This window comes from Canis lupus, chromosome 9, assembly GCF_011100685.1.
Source record: "Canis lupus familiaris isolate Mischka breed German Shepherd chromosome 9, alternate assembly UU_Cfam_GSD_1.0, whole genome shotgun sequence".
NCBI lineage: Eukaryota > Metazoa > Chordata > Mammalia > Carnivora > Canidae > Canis > Canis lupus.
Window position 1 is genome coordinate 15,958,066 of NC_049230.1, and position 23,944 is coordinate 15,982,009.

At 44.3% G+C, this 23,944-nt stretch overlaps 1 protein-coding gene across 7 annotated transcripts in view; it reads left to right on the plus strand.

Moving 5' to 3' along the window:
• Window positions 1-631: 631 nt before the first annotated feature.
• The window catches only part of MARCHF10 (membrane associated ring-CH-type finger 10), an 88,763-nt gene continuing 65,450 nt past the window's right edge, over window positions 632-23,944 (plus strand). For 2 of the 7 annotated variants that reach the window (XM_038546941.1, XM_038546942.1), the window contains exons 1-3: window positions 632-888; window positions 8,450-8,556; window positions 17,734-17,853. In XM_038546941.1, coding sequence (XP_038402869.1) covers window positions 822-888; window positions 8,450-8,556; window positions 17,734-17,853 — 294 coding nt within the window. In that variant the 5' untranslated portion in view covers window positions 632-821. Of the gene's footprint in view, window positions 909-2,095; window positions 2,308-8,449; window positions 8,557-17,733; window positions 17,854-23,944 lie in introns of those variants that run through there. The other 5 variants (XM_038546945.1, XM_038546946.1, XM_038546943.1 and 2 more) reach the window with 4 other exon arrangements.

Consider the following 23,944-nt stretch of genomic DNA (forward strand, 5'->3'; position numbering starts at 1 on the left):
AGAGTCATCTTGGCCTACGGAAAACCACAGACAGAAATAAACCTGGCAGAGAGAAGGTGAGGCTAGCACAGGTTCTGGTCCTTTCCAAATCTGTGGGCACTAGTCTAAACCTCTAAGAATGTCCTTCCTTGGGAAAGGCAGCCAAGATCACTGATAACCAGGAGATAACTGGAATCCGGCCTCAGTTCTGCAACTGACGGGGTGCCTCCCTCGATCATTTATTTCTTATTTCAGAGCAGGTATTTCCGAGATCCCCTGAACAGACTCCAGAGCTGCAATTTCCGCTCTCTCTCCTCTACCCATCTATTGCCTTTAATACTACTTTATTCAATTAAAAACCTCTCCCCCTCTCGTTTTCTAATCCCGTTCTTTATAAAGCACAGCACTGATTTCAGAGCAGGGGCGATGGCCTCAATATCTGGGTCTGGGCCTGGCCATCAAGGCAAAGCCAATCCGCGGCCTCCTTCAGCGTGTCTTCTCCGCCCGCCGCCATCACCGCTCGGCCTCCCCGACCGCATCCCGTTCCCACGGCAACCGCGGGGCGCCCGCGGCCGGGCTCAGGACCTCGGGGCCGCGGCCCCCGCCCCGCCCCCACGCGCGCGCCCGCGGCCCCCAGCTCCCGCGCGCGCCGGCCGAGGAGGCCGCGTTGCCAAGGGAACGGGAGGACGCCAGGCAGCCGCCCCCACCGCCTCCGCCCCTAGAAAGCCCGGCCGCCGCCGCAGGAAGCTGCCTCCCGGGAGGAGGAGGAAGAGGGCCCGGTAGCGGGAGGGGAGACGAGGCAGGAGGAGGAAGAGGAGCACAGGGACGGCCTCGCGCGATTGATGGGCGGCCCCTCCGCCCTGGAGCAGCCCGCCTGCCCCGCCCCTCGGCCCCCTTCAGCCCTCGCAGGTGGGGGACTGACCCGCCAGGTAACCGCCTGCCCGCCCCAGCCGCGCGCGCCCCCTGCGGCTCCCCGCCCAGGCTGTCCGCCTCCCCTCCCCGGCCGTCCCCGTGTTTTCCTGCCTCAAAGGGACAGATGTGGGGGACCCGGGGAATCACTTGTTTGCACCCTGGCATAACGTCCCCGCAGGCTTCTCGGGTCTGCAAGTCCAGGGTAGGTCTACGGGAACCGCACCGCCCCTCCGGCTTCTGAGAGCGCAACTGTTGCTACGGTCATCGTTGGGAGCCTCGAATTGCTTGTCAAGCCTGTGACATCAACCCCACCCCCAAAAGTTTCCCAGTTACACATGGAGTGTCTCTCTTCTAGGCTTGAAAGTCAGTGTGTGGCCGCCCATCTCTGTCACAGTTTCACAATAAAACGAAGAGTCACTGCCAGCTTTTCTTACAAGACCCTCACACCCCGCACACCTTCATCTCTTAAACCAAATGGGCTGGGAGAGTCCGATTATCTCCACCACCACCCCCATCCATATTAATTCCTCCTCTTTCCTTTCGGCCACAGCATTCTCTCTCAGTAGAGGGGTGTTAGGAATATTGGCCTCAAATCACTCATCTTTGTTGCTTATATTCAAGTCATTTTTATAAGATTTTAAAACTCTTAAGATCTTTTAAAGCTAAGATTTAAAGAAATCCTGTACCTTTGTCCTTACAAATTAATTGTGTAAAAGGAGAAATAAGTGCTGAGCTCCTTCTTCCAAGCACCCAGGTGTTGGGGGTGGTGGTGGTTATAAACCTGATTGTCAGGTATTAATATAGCCATTTAGATTTTGGTCTAAAGGAACCTGCAGCCTACAGAGGGGCTTGAATTACATTTTTCTTTATTGCTGAACCAATAAAATATTCACTTTAATACTTCTAATATGAGGGCATATTAGAAACTTCTAATAATAAAACAGTGAAATAGCTCAATGTTATTAAAAAGAGCTCCCTTTGATTCTTTTGGCAGATGTGGTCATAGAGCAGAAGGACAGGACAGTATATGTGACATTTTAGAGAACCGAAAGAAATATATTCCGCAATCAGATTCTGTTCTCCTTAGTCAGGGAAACTTGGTTTGAATTCATTGCAAACTTACACTAGAGAGGAATACATATGTCACAAAGTTCTTAGAATATTCCTCATTGAAATTTCACAGATATGTAGAATTTCGAGGCCAAGAAGAATCACTCGCTCTTGCTTTCAGCAAAGCAGGACTCCCTTCTCCCTTACCCACATCCCTCCTACTCCCTCCTCTTCTTCTCCCAATTTAATATGGCTTCTTATGTTGATTTTTAAAGCCCAAATCTGGCCCAATATATTGTCACCAGAGACTTAAAACAGAAACGTGCATGACCATGAGTGGATTTTAAATTGAGAAGCAGTTCAAAGGTGAGAAACGGAAGAGAATATACAGAATACTATTTTAGAAACATACGCCTTGCCCACATTTGATTATCACCCCCCCTCCCCCACCTGCCTGTATTTGCTGAGGGAAAATTTTTGGGCTTCAAATGGCTATCTGGTTGAGTAGGCCCACTAAACTGAGATCTGCAAATTAAGCATTATCTCATGAGAATTTATCTCCATACAATTATTTCTGTTTCTGGTTCGTCCTGGTCAGTTTTCAAACCTGCAGTAGAGAATGGGGTTCAAGTGGTACTTCAGAAAGCTAAAGAGTGTTTACCTAAACTGTGGTGATCTCCTAATAATCTCTTTCCCTGGTGCCTGGAGTATTTGTTTACTCTCACAGAGTATTGATGCATTTAAGTAAAGTACATGTGGTACCATGATGCTTCTAAATACACATTTTATAGTAAAGTACAGTAATAAGAGAGTTTATGGGAGGGTAAAGAGACTTTTGTAGGTAATTTGCAAGTCCTTTATTTGGTAGGTGATTGTGAAGTCAGAGGTAACCTAGTAAGTAGTTAAAGTTGTTATTTCCTACCCAGTTAGACAAAGTTTTTTCAAGCCTCTTGACTTATAATAAGTCTCTTTCAAATAACACAGCATTAAAGCCAGGATATATTAGCTAGTTTTCTATGCTAATTTTGTAACCAAAATGTATCATCCATGTGGACTCTGGAATGTGCCCCGTTAGTGACCATTAACACATTTCTGTTATGAAACCTTATGTTCTCTTCCCGATTAATATTCAGACAGGCTTCTCTCTCCAACAGTAGCAGCAGGGGCTCATCTTTCTGTTGTTTTAACAGCATTGTTTTCCTAAGAGTGGGAACATAACTTCATTCTATGCAGGTACAAATTCATATGAAAAGTTAAAAGTGATTATTTATTTATTAGAGAGAGAATGGGAGAGGAGCAGAGGGAGAGGAGAGAGAGAATCTCAAGCAGGCTCCACACCCAGCACAGAGCCCTACACCGGGCTTGATCTCAAGACCCTGAGATCATGACCTGAGCTGAAATCAAGAGTTGGATGCTTAAGTGACTGAGCCCCAAAAGTGATCTTCTAAAGTATAGTTCCCTAAATGACTATTAAAGATACTCAGAGGCAAAATTTAGGTTTTGTGTGTAGTCTGTGGAACTATCTGTTGGATTGTAGTTTTGATTTGGACTCTCAAAGACCAACTCTCTATACTTCAGAGACAGTAACTCCAGAGGAAGCAGCACAAGTTTCTAAATGATATTGCTCAGGGCCTGGTGATAAATCTGGTGAGATTTCACAATGACCAGTCCAGACACTGAGTCACCATGAATCAGGGGCAATCTGATTTTGCAAATATCTATACGACTGAAAAAAATGGGGAGGGAGAGGAAAGCTTCAGAACACAAACACCTGAGGGTAGGGATGTTGTCTATCTTATCCTGCTGTTTCTCCAGAGTCTAGAGCAGCACCTGTCACATGGTAGTCACTAAATAATGTGTATCAGAAAGAAGAACAAAGCTGGAGGCATCATTCTTCCTGATTTCAAAACAATATTACAAAGCTGTAGTAATAAAATCATATGACTTGGGGATAAAAGCAGACACAGATATCAATGGAACAGAATAGAGAGCCTTGGAAAATTCTTGCATATGTCGTCAATTAATTTATGACAAAGGAGCCAAGAATTTACAACGGGGACAGGATAGTCTCTTCAATAAATGGTGCAGGGAAAACTGGACAGGCACATGGAAAATAAGGAAACTAGACCATATTACATTATAACCAAAAAATCAACTAAGAATGGAAAATGGATTAGAGACTTGAACATAAGACCTGAAACCATAATGCTCATAGGTGGTAAGTGCCTTGACCTTTGTCTTGGCCATGATTTTTTTGATTTGATATCAAAAGCATCAAAGACAACAAAAGCAGGGTGCCTGCCTGGCTCAGTTGGAAGAGCATGTAACTCTTGATCTCAGGATCATGAATATGAGCCCCATGTTGGGTGCAGAGATTATATAAATATATAAACTTAAAAAAATAAAAGGCAACAAAGCAAAAACCAACAAGTGGGACTACACCAAATCAAAAAGCTTCTGCACAGCGGTTGAGCCTCTGCCTTTGGCTCGGCATGATCCTGGAGTTCCGGGATCGAGTCCCATATTGGACTCCTTGCATGGAGACTACTTCTCCTGCCTCTGCCTCTCTCTCTGCTTCTCTCTGTGTCTCTCATGAATAAGTAAATGAAATCTTAAAAAAAAAAAAAAAAAGGCTTCTGCACAGCAGAGGAAACCATCATCAAAATGCAAAGGCAATCTACTGAATAAGAAAAAATGTTTGAAAATCATGTATGTGATAATAGGTTAATATCCAAAATATATTACAAATGCATACAACTCGATAGCAAAAAGCCCCCAAAATCCAATTTAAAAATGAGCAGAAGAGCCTGTGTCTCTGCCTCATTCTCTCTCTCTCTCTGTGACTATCACAAATAAATAAAATAAATAAATAAATAAATAAAAATAAAAATAAAAATAAAAATGAGCAGAAGATTTGAATAGACTTCTTTTCCAAAAAAGACATACATATGGCTAACAGGTACATGAAAAGGTCCTCAACATCACTCATCATGAGGGAATGTGTATCACCCTTACTGACAATAAGATATCACCTCAACCCTTGTTAGAATGGCTTGTATCTAAAATGTAAGAATTAAGTGTTGGTCAGGATGTGGAGAAAAGGGAATCCCTGTGCACTGTTGATGGGAATGTAAATTGCTGCAGTCACTATGGAAAACAGTATGGAGGTTCCTCAAAAAATTAAAAATAGAACCACTCTATGATCCAGCAATTCCACCTCTGGGTATTTATCCAAAACACGAACTCATGGCAGCATTATTTATAATAATAGCTGAGACATGGAGGCAAATTCGATGTCTATTGATGGATGAAAATGTGAGATCTATATATGTATATTTATGTCAGAGAAAGAAATAATTTATGATCTCATACATATGTGGATCTAAAAGCAAAACAAAATACATAGATACAGAGAATATTCAGAGAACTGGCAGTTGCCAGAAGTGGGGGTGGAGGGTGGGAGGGACACCATGGGTGAAGGGAGTCAAAAAAGCATAAACTTCCAGCTATAAAATAAGTACTGAGGATGTAATGTACAGTATGGTGACTACAACTAATAATACTGCATATTTGAGGGCCGCCCTGGCTGGCTCAGTCAGAAGAGCACTGAGTCTTGAACTTGAGCCAGGGAGGGGGTCATGAATTTGAGCCCCACGTTGGGTGCAGAGATTAATAAATAAAATAAAGAAACTTAAAAAAAAAACATACTGTATATTTGAAAGCTAAGAGAATAGATCTTAAAAGTTCTCATCACAAGAGGAAAAAAATTTAACTCCCTGTGGGTGATGGATGTTAATTAGACTTATTGTGATCATTTTGCAATACATACAAATATTGAATCATTATGTTGTACACATGAAGCGGAACGTCATGTGATATGTCAATTAAAAAAAAAAATACGTGTAGAAATCACTGAAAGTGCTTCGCTGGCCAAAAAAGCAGGCTGTGTAAGACCTCAGGTGACCCTACTGAGGAGGTCCAGCAGACGCCTCATGAACCGCGCCGTTTAATAACTGTGTGACTTGAAATATTTTGGTCATAAATTTAGGCCACCCCAATCAGAGCCAAAGCTCTTGAAAGCATTGTCTCTACTTCTTACCTCTCATTTGCGCAATTCACTGCAATCTGTCTTCAGTGCTCTCACCAAGGTTATAAATAACCTGCTCATTGCAGCACGCTCCTCCCGGCATCTATGAAACCGCACCCACCTGGTTTTCCTCCTGCCTCTCTGGCGGCTTTGCAGTTTCTCTTCCGCCCCACGTTTAGGTTGGAGTGTTCCTCAGCTTCCCACCCCGGGTTCTCCTCCTCTTTCCACTTGTCACTGAATGCTAGGGGTGCCCAAATCTTTACTTCTCTAGCCAGCTCCAGAGCCCCGTGTCTAACTGGTGGCTTGACACCCCCATTTGCTGCACCCCCACCACCTCAGACTCGGCATGGCTTTCTCACAGAGAGAAATATCTCCAGAATTGTCTAAGGGTTACGTTGGCGGAGACCAGGCACCAGAGCCCAGTGAGCTGCTCCAGTCAGGAACCTGGCCGGCTTCCCCCACATTCCTTCTCCTGTGCTGTCCATAGTCATCAAGCCCTGATGGTCTTCTCCCCTGAGTAGCCCTCAAATCCATCGTGGTGAGAGTGTGGGAGGCCCTGGTGTGTGTGAGACTCTCTGGGTTCCAATCCCAGCTTTTCCATTTACCAGCTCTGTAACCTTAAGCAAGTTACTCCTGGTGCCCCAGTTTCCTTATTAGCACAATGGAAATAAGAGTGCTTGCCTCAAGCATGGGCCTGAAGATCAAATGAGTTAATGTGTGTAAATGTTGAGAAGAGTGCCCAGCACTTCAGGAGGCTCAGTAAATAGTAGCTCTGAGATCCTCCTCCTCCCCTTCTTTTTCTCCTCCACCCCCCCCTCCACTGTTGCTACCAAGAGTTGTCACTGTCTTATCTGGATTATGGTAATATATTCCCAATGTCTTTCTTTTTTTTTTTAATTTTTATTTATTTATGACAGTCAGAGAGAGAGAGAGAGGCAGAGACACAGGCAGAGGGAGAAGCAGGCTCCATGCACTGGGAGCCCGACATGGGATTCGATCCTGGGTCTTCAGGATCACTCCCTGGGCTAAAGGCAGGCACTAAACCACTGTGCCACCCAGGGATCCCTCCCAATGTCTTTCTACTTATTTTTATTCTACCCCCACATTCATTCTCTACACTAGAGCTGGAGGGTCCCTTGAAAATGCAACTCTAGGGGCACCTGGCTGGCTCAATGGGGAGAGCAGTGTGTGACTCTTGACCTTGGGGTTGTGAGCTGGAGCCCCATGTTGGGTGTGGAGATTACTCACAAATAAAATCTTTTAAAAAATAAAATGAAATGCAAATCTAAGCATTTACTCCCCGGGTTGGAACCTTCCGGTAGCAGTTATATGGTCTTCCAATCATAAGCTTCCAGGCTCCAAGTGAACTGGCCCCTGTCTACCCGACAGCCTTCTCTTGCTGTTTTACCCTCTCTCTGTCAACTGTGCTGGCTGTCCTGGTCCTCAGCCACACCTGCCCCTTGTTGCCCCGAAGCTCCTGCACCTGCTGTCCTTTCTGAGACACTCTCCATCCCACTTCTTGCCTGGCTCCTTAGCAAGCCCAGTGTCGTTTCCTAAGGAAAACCTTGTCCCCCTAGACTGTGTCATGCCCTCCCATAATAACCATCTCTCAAAGAAGCCCATGTTTCCACTCCATAGCACTTATCACAATTAGGATTCTCTTGTCCATGCTCAAACAGTTGGGATTTGAACCCAGAGAGTCTCACACCAGGGCCCACACTCTCACCACGATGAATTAGAGGGCTACTCAAGGGGAGAAGATCATCAGGGCTGGGGATTCTGAGGATGGTGTGGGAGAGGCGAATGTGGGGGGAAGCCAGCCAGGTTCTGGGGCTTGATCAGCTCTCTGGGCAGGGTGAACATTCCCCTCAGACAATTCTGGTGGAGTTTGAAGGGGCTGAGGTGCAGGGATGTCCACTGTCAGCCCTCCCCACCCCACCCCCTGCTGTAAGCAACACAAAAGCAGGGGTGCATTCCTCCTGCCAACTGCTATATCCCAGCACCCAGCAGAGCACTTCAGTTGGAATGGAGACCCAACGACTGTTGAATAAGTGGATTTAAGTGACCAGGGGCTCATAGTCATTGCTAATCTAGCTTGGTTCTTGGGTTTTCCTTTTTGCCAAGTCACAGAACTGCTTCTGCATCAGGCATCTGTCAATCTACCCCCCTATGAATAACCAGGACGGGGTCCCTGGAGCCAGCTGACAAGTGCAGCTGCATTATTTATGCCCAGAACAGGAGGGCTGTGAGGGCATCCACACCTGTACAAAGGGTCTTTGCTTTCTGAAAGGGGCATCCGTGCCTTTCAAACAATGGAAAGTAGATTAATAAGAGAATAAAAGCAATTATACTAAGACGAATCCAAATACGCAGGGCAACAAAGGATTATGTCACAGCACATTTATTATCTTTTATATGCAGGTTGGGGATTAAGAATCATGTTGCATGAAGCAAAGGAGAGGCAGAAGTTCGTGAGTAAGGTTCAGTATCTGCGGGACATGCAGCATAAGGTGGACTCTGAATATCAGGTAACTGCAAAAAACTGGAATTGTCTTCCACCTCCGCTTACAGTATTATGAGAGAATTCAGGATACAGTATCAGCAAAGGATAAGCAGTAATCACTTTCTAAAATCCAAAACCCATCACTTCCTAGATGTGTGACCAAGAGGTAAAGCCACTTTACCTCTCTGGGCTTCCTCATCTTTACAATAGGATTAATAACAGTACCTGTCTTGGGGCGCTTGGGTGGCTCAGTCAGTTAAGCATCTGACTCTTGATATCAGCTCAGGTCATAATCTCAGGGTTGTGAGATCGAGCCCTGCATTAGGGCTCTGTGCTGGGCATGGAGTCTACCTGGGATTCTCTCTCTCCCTATCCCTTTGCCCTTCCCACCCTCTCTAAAAATAATAATTAATAATAATAATAATAGTACCCACTTCATAATATTGTCACAAAAAATAACTTAAAAATTACTTAAAAAGTAGTAAGCACAGAGCTTGGCACACAAATCTTGTCAATGAATGACATTAAGTCTTAAAAATTTGATAAACCATATATCCAGAAAAAAAACATTAAAGAGTTAATGGGGTCAACCTAGTATTTATAAAATAATATGCCTTTCCACTGCCACCTCACCAGAAGAAAGGTGGTTAACACATTCTCCAATAAGCTAACTATTCGTCACCTTAGTTACAGTGTTTACGTGCAAAAACAAAACAGACAAGGAGCCTGAGGAGTCATGATGTAATTACCCAGAGCTGGCATAGGACAACCTTGCCAGACTGGGCGTGAGATTCTGGGAGCAGTCAGAAAGCGTCGCTCAGTCTGCGGGCCAGAGGTCAACCCTTGCCAATCAAGGAGGCATGTCCTCAGCTTCAGCTGCGGATTGAAAAGTATTCCTTCCCCAAGGAAAACACAGAACTGTCATCAGATTTTTCTCCTTCTTAGCAATTTCAAATATAACCAAACCTCCTGGGTCACCAAGGAAACCATACCTATCTCAGTAACCTGATTTCACCTGTATAACACAGCTTAGCTTTGGAGCTGGAAACAGAGTCAGCAATTTCCTCCCACAACTTGCCAACCCACATACAAGACTGTTAAATTGAGGGAATTTCTGTAAAATGAATAAGTGCGTAAACATCTGAACTGGTCACATTGGGAATCCATCTGCTTTTCACCAAGATGCCTCTGCCGCCTGACGCTCCTTTGGAAATACTTGTTTGAAATTGTCTCCAGAACAGACACATAAGAAAATCAATCTTATTATTTGATGGTCTCTGCTGAAGAAAATCACACAACTGTGTGGCCTGAAGTCACAGGCTTTATTTTTCTAATTTCACTGGACTTTCAACACTGTCCTTATTAATAAGGATACTTTCAACACTATCTTTATAAATAACAATACTTATCACGTGCCTACGATGTCCTAAATGAAGTCCCTTTTCTCCCAGAGTTCTTTTTCTGGGATTGAGAAACAATACACACAAGTAAATAATATGTAACATAGTTTCAATTACTGATAAATACAAGGAGGCAAATAAACAGAGGTAATGGGCAGGGGATGATGCTCCTTTACACAGGCAGGGAAGCCTCTTTCGGGAAGTAACATTTGGTTGGGGAGGTAAAAGATGGGAAAGAGCTGGCCAGAGCATCCTGAGCAGAAGGAAAGCAAGTGCAAAGGCCTTGAGGCAAGAACTAACTTGGAGCCCTAGAAAAAAACAAAAGAAGGCCAGAGGGGCTGAAACACACTGATCAAGGGAGAATGTGGTGTATGATAAGGTAGGGGAGGTAAATGTGTGGAATCTCTCAGGACAAAGCTTAGTGTTTGGAGTTTGTTCTTATCTCAGGGAGAATAATGGATAATTTGAAGCAGGGAGTGGCATGATGTGATTTACAGCGTTTAAAGATCCCTCTTGCTGCCTATGGGGAAAAGACCGAAAGGGGCTAGAGAGGCAGCAGAAAAGCTTAGTAAGGAAACTCTGATGTAAATTTAGGAGAGAAATTATGGTGGCTTGGACCCAGGCGGTAGGAGTGGAGGGTGGTGAGTAGTGGCCCAACCCAGGAAACAGAAGCAGAACTGACATCACGCTGAATTATGGAGAGGCGGAGTGAGGGAGAGAAAGGAGCGAAGGTTGACTCACATGAACGTGTTTACTTGTCCATCAACTCCCTCTGTTATCATCAGTTTTAAAGTTTCCTACTTTTTTCAGACCTGTAGTCCCCATACTCTCAACAAAGAACTTCCCTTCCTGTTTTACACACACAGGAAACAAAGCAAAGGACCCAAGGCCATCAGGTGGGAAGCCTCACCACCCCTCCCCCATTCCCAGGCTACACACCTATCCCTCCCTCAGGTCCTCAGGGTGAAGCCACTATCTCCTGGCCTGAGCTCTGGGCCCACACCCCGCTGTACCCAGCCCCTCTCCATCCAGGGACTTTTTGTCTGTATCTTTGACATTTCCTTCCTTCTAATTGGCTCAGCCTGCAAACATGCTCAAGCCCCGCCTATACTGAGAACAAAAGAACAAAGCTGCAGGACACGCGGTCCTTCTCTAGCCACAGCCCTGGCACTGTCCCCAAGATATCCCCAAACTGCTACATTTCTATCTCCACTCCTCCTCCCCCCCTTCATTCCTAATCCAATGCAGCCTGTCACCTCCCCTCCCCTGAAGCTGTTCTCACTAAGGTCAGAGGCCAAATTCAAGTGACAACTTTTTAGTCTGTCTTCTGAAGCTTCATTTACATTTGACACTATTACTCCTTCCTTCTCAAAATACTACTTCTTTGGCTTTCTGACTTCACACTTTGCTGATTTTCCTTCTGTTTGTCTCCCATTCTTCTCCATACCCTACAAATGTTAACACACCGCCCCCCATCCTACCCTGCCACCGGTTTTCATCAGCCCAGTTTCCCTCTAACTCACAAGGGTCTCTGTGACCCATCTCCTCCCACCCGTGGTCCTGAGTTTCCCCAGAGTGTCTCGATCACGTGCACACCTGTTTGTCGGACATTTCCATCTGGATGTCACAGAGGCACCTCAGCAGGTCCACCCTCTGCTGCCCTCCTCTGTATGTAAGCCTTCCCCAACTCCTTTCTCTCCCTCACCATCCACATCCTACCTGTAACCAAATCCTGCCACCATTACCTAAAAGTCCATGAACTGTGCCTGCCTTTTCATCCCACTGCGACCACTCTGGTTTCCATCTCCACAGTTTCTCTCCAAGATTATTACCATGTCCCTATTATCAGTCCCCTTGCCTCCAACCTTGGCATCTTTCAGATTGCTTTTTTTGAAATCTATCTAAAATGTGAATTTGATGATGCAGTTGGAATGTATGACACCCTTGAGTTGTTTCCCTTCACTTAAAGGCAGGTCCAAGACCTGAGAACCACAGCCAGACCAGCCTAAATCTTCACCACTTCTCTGACCATCTCTTTCCCCCTTCTTTACTCTCTTGACAAGGGAGGTAAAGACCAGTTTTCATTGAGAACTAAATGGAACCTCTGTGCTCCCACCACACCCTTCTTTTAAAAACCACTTTATTGAGGTATAGTTCATATATCATAAAATTCACTTGTTTTAAGTGTAGAATTAATGACTTACAGTAAATTTACCAAATTTGCAGCCATCCCCATCATCCAGCTTTAGAAGATTTCCATCAGTCCATTACCAAAGCGCCCTTTTATCCCTCTTTCACATTGCTTAGGAAATTGTATTGAAATTGTCTTCTGGGTGACTTCCTCTCAATCTGGACCACAGCTTCTTACTCTTCTATGTTGAACCGAATGCCTGTCATTGATGTGAGCCCGCATTACCTAACCTGACCACCAACTCTGTTTATCAGTCTTAGATTCAGCTGACTTGTAACTATTTCTCAAGGTCAAGTCCACCCTCATTGAGCATTTCCAAAACCACTCACCACAAAGTCTGCAAAAAATAAATATGGCTGTCTTTAATATGTTCTGAGTATTGTTGAATTAAATATATAGCAACCCACAGAAACGACTTTGAAGGGAACAGTGGTGAGCTATTTGTATGATTTAGTCTCTCCCCTTGTCTTGTTCCAGAAAGGATTTAAAGTAGGGGTTTAAGAATCAATTGCATGACCTTAATAACCCCTCAATAATTTGGTCCATATATGACCTGTGTGTGTCTAGATAATTTACTAAGGTAGACTTTGTATCAGGTCGATACTGAAACCCTGGGTCAAGGAATCCCAGCCTTCACACAGTGCAGCAACCTTCCTGGATACTAGGGATTCCCCATTTCAGGGTGTACAAATAATGTAAGACCTAATAACTAGATATGACTCCTAAATCATATATATTTGCCATAGATTCCTTCCTGTGCTTTACTCGCCTTTAATGAACTGGCTCAAATTGAAGCCCTTACAAACCTCCTGTGTACACTACTCCTGTTACATCCCAAAATACGCTACGGGTTGGTGCATACCAAATTAGCAGTGCCTTTACAGGTCTGTGTGCTGGCAAGAGGAGAGGTGGCTTAAACCCACCCTGAGTTATTTTGATGCTGCTCCTTTCAGTGGTTGGGTGGGACCCTTTTGAAAAAACAAGAGGAAATAAACATCTATTTGGCATATTACATGCTATTTCAGAATCTGGTAGCTAGTACATAATTACATGCCATCTCAGGATTTGGCTCTATTTCTTCAAGGGTGTTCATGCTGCGAAGATTTTTTTTTCCTTCCTTGTTTTGGTCAACCGTGTTTATGTAACTTGAGGCAGAATTTAGCCATTAATGTCTACTGAAAGCTGGAGAGAAAGCTTACACTTGGCATTTCAGAATGATATTCTGTAATCTATCAAATGTGTTCGGATGGGTTTCATTTCCTGTCATTTACTCATCTCGATCTTTCAAGTACCGAGCAAACAACTGAACGTGACGCTATAAACTTGTTCAAAGACATGATAGGAGACTATGCCCAGTGGCGGAGGATGGCAGATTGAGGGAGTAGAGAAAATTCAGCTTCCCCTGCCGCAGGAGCCAGAGGGGAGGGTTCTCTGCCCTGCTCACCTCTGACGTATGTGCTTCTGTAATAGAACAGGAAAAGAAACTCATTTGAGGAGAATATCATGTCAGATGGTTTTTACGCCTCTGATTTCTTACCTCCTCCAAACTTATGAACTTGAAGAATGCCACCAATGATCATCCAATCCCCAGACTCGGGGTTATGCACGTTTGAATTTAAGAACAGCAGCAAAGTACCAACCGAAGCAGTGGCAACTCACACTTCTCTCCATGCTTGGGGACTTGGAGCAACAATAACCTCAGCAGAGGCCACCGCACTGGAGAGGTAGAGACGGTCATGGCCATGGGACTGTGAGGCTGGAAAGCATTCCTGTGGCCCTTGGCTTCCTAAGGCACCAGGAGGCTGGAGGAGGACCAGAAGGCGGGACTGGTAGTTGAATACACAGAAGAAACTGAGCCCCCCCTCCCACAATCATCCCCCTCCGCTCCCCCCACCCCCCGCTACCTCCCCCCTCCCACTCAGAAAGCTGTAACACTGAAGAAAAAGTGGTGGTTTTCGAGGCACCCCAACTGACCCTGAGCAGGATCTCCTCAGTTGTCTGGTGGGGTGGAGGGAAACTGCAGGCCTAGGAAACAAACCTCTGCCTCCAGGGCACAAAAACCAGGGATGAAACTTCAGGCCTGGACAGAAAGAGTCTTTCTTCTTCCCTGATCAGAGTCACATGATTTGGCAAAGGCTGGCTTTAGAAAGAGACGTAGACCAAGCAATGGGATCAGAAACAACAATTAAAGCCTAATAATGATAATGATGATGATGACGCTGATGACGGTGGTGATGAGTGCCTTTCCCTGAACCTGGCCAGGAGCCGGTCACCCTGCTGAGCATCCTGCCAACAGGGCCTCCAGACTCTGGCTGGCTGGCGGCACAGGGCATCTCCCTCTTAGAGATGAGGGAAGCAAGAACCAATGGAGTTAGTTAGCCTGCCTGCCCAAGGTCACGTTGCGAGAAAGTGGCAGAGCTGGGGTTTGTCATGTTTACCCGTACTGAGTTACAGTGAGTCACAAGACCCACGTTATCCCCCACAGGCATATATGCACATTCTGTGTTCTGCCCCCACTCCAGTAGCTTGTGCTCTGGGGAGGCAGCCTCACTGGGCCATCCAGAGGGTTGGGCTGGGGCGGGGGCCCTAGGGGCTGGTGGCAGAGGAGGAGTGAAGGAGAAAGCCCACCTCCACCCAGCTCAAGGAGGAAATAAGGGGTTACCTGAAGCCTTCGATTTTAAGACTGTCCTCAGCCAGTTCTCTCACATGAAGAGAAACTTATTTATAGCAATTTAGCTCCAGACGTGTGGAATTGAAAGGGGAATATTTTTAAAGTTCCAGAGGAAGGGGAGCTCCGGGATATCATGAGTTACAAATCAGTTCCTCCTCCTCACCCTATGGATTTCACACTCTGCTCTGTCACTCCAGGACCCCCAAAGTAGAACCGACACCAGCATCAAAAATAGAAAAAAAAAAATCATTCACATTTACAAACAACCAGAAAACTAGCCCCTAGGACAGTTACTTACGGTTGGGTTCTTGCTATTTCTGGGACTGGAAGTCTGGACTTGCTTCTGTCCCTGTGTTCCTTCAACTCGGCAAAGCTATAACTTCAAGAGGACTAATGTTTGATTTACACAGAGAGGTTGTTTGGCTGTATTAAGATAAAAATTACCTACCCTGACACTCGTTTGTTCTCCGGCTCCTCTATGAGAAGAGGCATAAGGAACCAGAGGGGAAAAATTTTTTTCGACATTGCAAACCATTCTACTCCTCCTCCCCTTTTGGTAAAGAAATATTTAAGTTGCATGCATTCTTGGAGAGAATTTTCAAAAAACACTCAACCCACAAGAATTCTGTTCATCCCACAAAATCTGCCTTGGTCTTGCGTGCATTTGCTAACACTGTCCTCCACTTTTAGCCTATCAGCATTTGCTTCTTGTGCCTTTAATCCCAGTCGGTTAGGATAACACAGACATCTGCCGCTTCAGGAAACAGCACTCTGAGCCAGAGCTCCTCCCAAACGGGCTCTGATCTGAAGTCATTGGAAAAGAAGAGGCCCATCTTTACTTGAATGTCATTCAACTCTCTGCTAACTCTCTTCGAGTTTACCTTGGTTTATTACTCCGTGTTTGTTTAACTTACTTATCACAGTTACTGTCCAGTATTTTGGGAGGGTTTCTTGCTCAAATTATTTATTAAAACAAACACTGCCGGGGCACCTGGGTAGCTCAGTTGGTTGAGTGTCCGACTCTTGATTTCAGCTCAGGTCATGATCTCAGTGTCTTGGAATCGAGCCCCCTGTTTGCTCCGTGCTCAATGAGGAGTCAGCTTGAGTCAGCTCAATGAGGAGTCAGCCCCTTACCACGCTCTCTAAATTAATTAATTTGAAAAAAAAAAAAAAAGGCCACTGCCCAGGATTTATTAAAATGGCTTGCCATCTATATTAGCATAGTTTTTGAAAATAAGATTAACGGCGGGGGGAGGGGGGGGGCCTGGGTGACTCAGTCATTAAGTGTCTACCCTTGCCCAGGTCATTGATCCTGGAATCCTGGGATCGAGCCCCACATCAGGATCCCAGTTTACCTGGGAGCCTGCTTCTCCCTCTCCCTCTGCAGCTCCCCTTGCTTGTGTGCGCTGTCAAATAAGTAAATAAAATCTTTAAAAAAATAAAATAAGATTAACAGTGAGACAGGAAAATAAGGGAGGGGGGCAACCATTTTGGAGTGCTCTCCCTTTCCAAAGAAGGCAGAGTGGAATGGTACACTTTTTTCTCCAGGATTCCACTTGCCGCAGGTACCACCTGGCCACAAAGCATGAGCCCTGTGGCCAGTGCCTCACCAGCAATTCACTTGTGAAGCACAGTGTAACCAAACCGCTGTTCCCAATTCCAAGTGGTTAATGTTTTGTTAATATCAGGTCATTTCTATTTTTAACCATGTAGCATAATATTAGGCTTTCCCAGAGGCGTGAAATTCTGGCAAGTCCTTCCACATCAAGGAAGGAGATGCATTTTCTAACAAAGGGGGAAAATGCGGAAGGAATCTTTCCTTTCTCAACCCAGCCAGGAAGGGGAGATGTCAGGCCCTGTTTAGAAACAGTATTGTTGGTCTTTACACTGCGTTTCTTTATCATGACAGCGAATAATTTGGCTCTAGCAGCACAAAGGTGAATTCGGGCACTGAATCTATAGAAATTCTCCAAGAAGTTTTACTATTTTAAACTATTTAAAATACCAGTTGACACCTCCAATAGCACATGATGTCCTTGGGGTGGTTTTTTTTTTTGGTCCTGATTCTGGAAGAAAAAAATATTGGTGATAGATTTTCTCTTAATTTTGTTTTTTTTAAATGGAAATTTTTTTTGTCAGTTATTTTAATTTTTTTATTTTGCATTTGGGGACTGATATTTCCCTCTGAAACAATAATGCAATTCAGCTAGCATTAAATGCTAGATGCTGGGGGATTCAAAAGATAAGAGGTGGTCCTTACCCTGAGGGTTCTCACTGATCAGCAGGAGACACAGGCTCAAAACAAAACAACTAAATACAACAGTAAAAAAAATTTTTTTTTTGCATAATTCAAGCTGTGTATGTATAAAGGAGCAATTAATTTGGCCTGGGGAAGAGGAGCTAGGCAAGGAAAGACTCCACGTGAGCTGGATCTGAGTTGATCTGCAGGATTTGCCATCCTGTGAGCATCCCATGAAAGGCATTCGTGGAAGGAAGCGCACATGCTAAAGCTCTTGTGTGCATGGAGGAAATGTCTTACCCTGTAACCAGGTGTGATCCAAGAAGCCCGTGTAGAGCGGCAGTAGGATGAGGGGAGCTCTGAAGCGCATTAATACAGAAGAGGAAGTTAATATCCTGTATCGTCAGGTACTTCCTGTCCCAAGAAGGCAATTGTTGGGGAAATACTTGTCAAAACACCTCTTGGTTTGTTATTTTAATTTATTAAAGCACTGACTACTATTTTTGACCTAGCATTTTGGGCAGAGGGAAGAGAGAATGATGCCAGGCTGGGCGTCTTCACACTTAGTAAAGGTGTCAGTGAGCCCTTGGAGATGGACCTTATGCATTTCATGTTCCTCATGATAGGAATTAAGCAAAAATTATCAAAGACTAAAGTTACTGTAGACCTAAGCCAAAGAAACATTTGTTTTTATTTTGCAGGCTTGTCTGAGACGACAAGAATACAGAAAAGACCCAAATGAGAAGAAACGAGATCAATTTTGGGGACAAGAGACAAATTTGGAGAGATCCCGGTTTTTAAGTGGGTCATCTTCCAAACAGGTACTTAGAACTCTGGGAGATATCCTGCTGCTGCTGCTGGCGTATGTGTGGTTGAATTGTGAAAAAGCCAACTCAAAAAGGTGTTGGAGAATCCTAAAGGTCAGGGCAGGGAGATGCAGGGGCAAGAGCTCCCATCCTGACTACTGTCTGAGTCGCTCCTCTGCTGTGTGACTGTCCCCTTTCACCCAGTTGGGCCCTGGAATCTTCTTTCCTTATGGGCCTAATGGAGATTGTCTCCAAGGCACCATCTAAATTAGAAATGCTACAGCTCTCTGATTTCAACAGTTGAGGCACTGGGCCTTCTAAAGCACAGCGTAATCTCTCTATACACCTGCATCTATACCTATCTGATCTGTCCATATAACCATAAGATAGATACAGATATAAAGGGGCCCCTGAGTGGCTCAGCGGTTTAGTGCCTGCCTTCGGCCCAGGGCATCATCCTGGAGTCCCAGGAACGAGCCCCACATTGGGTTCCCCCGTATGGAGCCTGCTTCTCCCTCTGCCTGTGTCTCTGCCTCTCTCTCTGTGTCTCTCATGAATAAATAAATAAAATCTTAAAAAAAAAAAGATACAGATATAAAGATATATATATGTGGGGTAGCCCGGGTGGCTCAGTGGTTTAGCACCGCCTTCAGCCCAGGGCGTGATCCTGTAGACCCAGGATCGAGTCCCGCGTCGGGCTCCCTGCATGGAGCCTGCTTCTCCCTCTCCCTCTCCCTCTGCCTGTGTCTCTGCCTCTGTGTGTGTGTGTGTGTGTGTGTGTGTCTCATGAATAAATAAATTTTTAAAAAATAGATATATATGTGTATGGGCTTATAGCCTAACCCAGTGCATTACTTAATCTGGTTTTTAAATAGAGTAAAATGGGGGCACCAGGGTGGCTCAGTTAGTTAAGCACCTGCCTTCAGCTCAGGTGATGATTCCAAAGTCCTAGGATTGAGCCCTGCATCAGGCTCCCTGTTCAATGAGGAGCCTGCTTCTCCCTCTCCTCCCTACTCGTGCTCTTTCTCAGTATCTCTGTTGGTATCTGTCACTCTCTCTCAAATAAATAAAACTTTAAAAAAATCATTAAAAAATAAAGTAAAATGTAAAAACTACATCCTCTAGTAACTAGAAATTGTTCAAATATTTCTGTCTGGATAATAATAAAAATAATAAGATCAACATGATAGTGATATGATAATAGTTGTAGGTAACATAATCTGAGTGCTTACAATGTTCCAGCACTGTGCTAATAAGCGTTTTATCCATACTAGCTTATTTAATTCTCATAAATCTCTATGTATTTACCTCATTTTACAAATGAGAAACTGAGCCTTAGAAAAGATAAGAAATTTGATCCAAGACTTCACAGCCAGTGCGTGGTAGAGTCGGGGTTCCTTTCCAGGCAGTCTAACTGAGGGAGGGTGCCCACTGAACTCTATGATCATATTTCATGTTTAAGATCTTATCTGAGTAAGAATTTTACTTATCCTATGTAAGCACTAAGTACCACAAGCTGCATTCAACACCGTTTGTTAGCATGGTGAATTGATTTAAGATGAGTAATATGCCTTTTATGAATTCTTATTTAATATTTTATGCCTGCAATATACTCTAGAGGATGGACTCTCTCTTTCTGTCAGCAGCGTGGATCTCTAAGATAGATCCTGGATACTTGATATCCATCAAGTTCTCATTGGGATTTCTCCTTTAATCTGGGATGTTCACACCATGGTTATTTAATGTTCAAAGGATACCTTAAAAACATCAATGATTGATGTTTATGGATGCGGATGTATCCCTGGGTGAGATATATACTCCCTATTAAGAAACATAAAATCACATGATAAAATATTCCACCTCAAGTCTGAAAAGAAAAGACTATCTTACAAAACTGGCACCATCGAAAAGAACACATCGCCTGGATTGTTTCCTGTTAGTCAAAGACAAAATACAATGCCTGCTGCTGATTAAACTTAGGGAGTGAGATTAATCTGAAAATCAACACATTTTAGCATGAAGATAAATTCTCACGGTTTTTTTGCACATAGGAACAAAACCCAAGGACAGCCAAAAAAAAAAATATTACGTACGTCAAACAGTAGCATGCAGCAATCTCTCTAGACTGATAAATAAATGGGCAGCTGGGTTCTTCTGTTTTCACACAAAGACTCACGTGGCCATTTTGCACAGCAGTCCTTGCACATTTGGGATATTCTAAGACTTGAAATTTCATGCTCCTCTCCACAAACTTTGTTTGGGGGGACAGGCTGTTGACAGATTTCTGTAGTGTTCTTTATGCTATAAAAATTATTCATTCTTTAAATCATCATTGCAAAACACTTGGACCACATCTAAAAAAGGATACGGTTGCATAGATAAAAGTGATGATGAAATAAGGACAAAAATATGTGGTCGGAGGCATAAAACTGGCAATTTCTAAAGTATAAGAACAGGATTTTTCATGTTTGCACTCTGTCACCGTACCTCAGTCTGCCAGAGAACCCAAAACAACATCACTTACATAATCTCAAATTTTTCCTGGGTAATGCTATCCCAAGGGTCTGGGCCTTGGTTATACAAGTGCCTTCAAGGTCATATCTTCTCTATCAAGAGGAGTGACAAAAATCAGAATTTTCCACAGTGAAATTCACCTCTGTTTTGCTGTCTGTATCACAGATATTCCTTGGGGTGTACCGGAGGATTGTCTCTGGATACAAGAGCACAGGAAGGGCAAGGGAACAAAAATGTTACCAAATGCATCACTCATCAGCCATCTGACTTGTGTGCTTATAATGCTGATCCCCAACCCCCCCCCCCAGCCCCACCACACACAAACACACAGTCTCAGCCCTTCAACTTTTGCTGTGTACAAATGAAGCCAGAGATCCTTATGAGATAAACTAGATCCAGAACTCTTCAGCCCCCAGGATCATGAGTTGGTTTGGAGTGTTCTCCTCCCAGGCTTGGATCCCCACCCAAATTTCTTTGAAAATCTGGTTGTTCTTAAACATTCATAGTCTGGGCCTGCCCTGCTATATTTCAAATCCTGAGGAAATACAGAATTTATCAATCCTCTTTTCATAGGATCCTCAGTGCCAGGGAGGTCCTGGAGCCAGGACTTTCTCCTAGAGGAAGCTATAAGAATGCTGCCACCTCCCAAAGGAGAATCCAGGCCAGATCAGTCCCAATTTCCAGAGCTCAGTGTGTTGGATATGACATCAGGCACTACCCTTGCAAAAGATCATTCATGGATCAGTAAGAAAAGAGCAGGAGAAAGATACAGTTCAATGAGTAGGTGTAAATCTAACCAAAGCCCTCTATAGGTAAACCTTCCCCTAAGTAATTAATTCCCTTCTAGAGACTCCTATGGCTGAAAACTCCAAGGAACGTGTTGCCTCTGATTTGTAAAGGAGAGTTCATTCTGACTGGTGGGTAGTACAGGAGCGGATGGATGGCTTACTCCACGGGAAGTCTTCTACCACAGTCACAACATGAATGTGCCACCACCAAATTTTGATGCTCACATTGCAATTTCTGCCACTTGTTCCTCTCTTGACCCTGTCTCAGATGATCACAATTCTGATTAACCTGGAATTAGTGAGACATTTACCATCAAGTAATGGGTCCAGTATCAAGCTATCATTTCCAGACAACTGCCTAGAGGAGGGCAGATCCCCAAATGCACAGTAAATGCAGTGGCCACTCCATTGTGCACAATGACCTCACCACCACCAGTGGCTTTCACAGCACCTCAAGCAGAGGTTGTATTACATCTAAATCCAAGATAAAGCAATAACCATCAAGCTCGTGTTCTTTAAAGCAGTACCTCCTAAATACATTTAAGTTAGTGGTGTGGCATAGCAGAAAGAACACTTATCATCAAGGGCCATCTCTCTCCCTTATTACAGTGTGAATTCAGACAAGCCACTTCTGAGCACTTCAATTTCCCATCAAGGAGATACTTATTATTAATGCTTATCTTGTGGGATCAATGCAAGAACATGTGAGACTCTTAACGTTTGTACTAACATTAGGTTACATTATAAGCTGCCTTGGTATCTATTTTTATAAATGGTGCTCTAATAGGTACCAGTGGCCGAACAGGTTCTGGGGCTTCCAGAATACCTTCCTTTGCCTCAGCCCAATCCCAGGCCACATTTCTAAATGCTAATGTAATTTTAAGAGGCAACTTAGGTTTAGACCCTTTTCGAAGTTATACACAACCTTGTTAGCTGTTTAATCAGAGTAGAATAAATAAATAGCAGAGTAGAATAAATAAATACCACCTAATCAACTAGGAATTGGATGATTAGTAGATGAAAAAGCAAAGCAGTCTCTCAATATGAGCAGGCAACAGCATCCCTGGGACAGCCGCTGGCCTAGAGGAGCCTGCTATAATTGACAGGGTATTTCGCTTTCCCAAGCCTTCACAGAGAAGAAACAGGAGCTCTGATTTTTCCCAAAGAAAATGATGAAAATGATTAGCCCAGGACTTGTGGGTGGATATGGAGGTATGGCAACCTTCCATGAAGAGGGGCGTCATGAGCTTTTCTCATCTTTCATCCTTGCTGGAAGGGACACTGTTCCAAATACACAAACCTCAAGAACTTAGGACATGTTGTCATGGCATTTGCTTCTTCGTGGGCAAAGAAGGTGGATACCAACCAGTTAAGAGACCAACTCTTAACTCACAGGACCGTTCACTCTGCTAATTAGGAACAGGATTATTGGCCTCTACCATCAGCAATGGGCAAATATTTAGATTCCAGGTCACAAGGACCCAACATTACATTGGAAGGAGGCAGTAAACCTGATACCAGCAGTAGCTGGTTTGTCCCCAGGCCTGGCTCGGTGGGATGTTGACCGGTGAGGTCACCTGAACCTTCCGGAAGGCACGGTAGCCTTAAGTGTGAAGGTGATTACCCAACATAAGCATCTTAATTGTTTTGTTCATGATGATCCAACACTAACTTTGGAGGTTGAAATAAAAAACAAAGCCTCTTTAAGTCACTTGCAGTGGCTTAAAAAGTCAGAATGTCCATCCATACATGAGGGCAGCAAACGTCTAGAACTGTGCTGTCCAGTATGGTGGCCACTAGCCATGTGTGACTACTTACCTTTAACTTTAAATTAATTAAAAGAAAATTTAAAAAAAGAAAATATTAAATTAAGTTACTTAGTCTCACTAGCCACATTTCACATGATCAGTAGCCACATGTGTTCGTGGCTACCATACCGGACCATACAGATGTAGGACATTTCTACCACTGCAGAAAGATCTATGGGACAGGGCTGCTCCAGACTGTGGTCAAGTTCAAAAAACAAAACAAGAGCCCATGGGTGAGGAAGGGGCTTTGTTTCCCAGAAACTGAACCTGCAAAATCCACAACTCCGTGCTTTGCATACAGTAGCTCCTTGCAAATGTTCACTCTCTGATGATGGTGCAGGAGTCCAAAAGGCTGGCTTGATTTGCATTTTGTGTTTTTGGCGACCTGAGTATTTGCATGCCTCCTTTTATTACCTAGGTATTCAGCCTATCTCAGGCAGGCCTGTGAAACCTTCTGCTTCTCCCCTTTCAAACTGCTCTCAGGGAGTTATTCTCCCATTAATCTGTCAATGTCAACCTACCAACACCCTTACTGGTGTCATGAAAGCAGCCAGAGTTTAGCACATGGCATAAGCGTTCCATGACTCACACTTTTAATTTTCCCTAACTTCTGCTTGTCCGTTGTCAGATTCCTTGGGGGTCGGGCCTCCCTTCTTTCTGGCTCCAGGCCCATGTGCGGATGAAGCAGGTCACACACGCACACACTGGTTCTAACTGCCAAAAGGCCCCACCCTGGGAGGCTGTGAGTCATCGTTAGCACCTGGTGTGGTGTTTGTCATAGCCGCCCTCTTGACTGTAGCTCAGATTCTGCACCCTCAAGGTGCACCTGAGTAATAACATAGCTCTGCACACGACATCTCAAGCTCCAAATGTACGTCATGGAGAGGGAATGTGCAGCCCACGGTCTGACAAGTGTAGATCTGTGGGAATTCTCATTTGAGTTCGTTTTCCATTTTAGCTGTTGATCTCTTCACCGTAGCGTGTACCACAAGCACC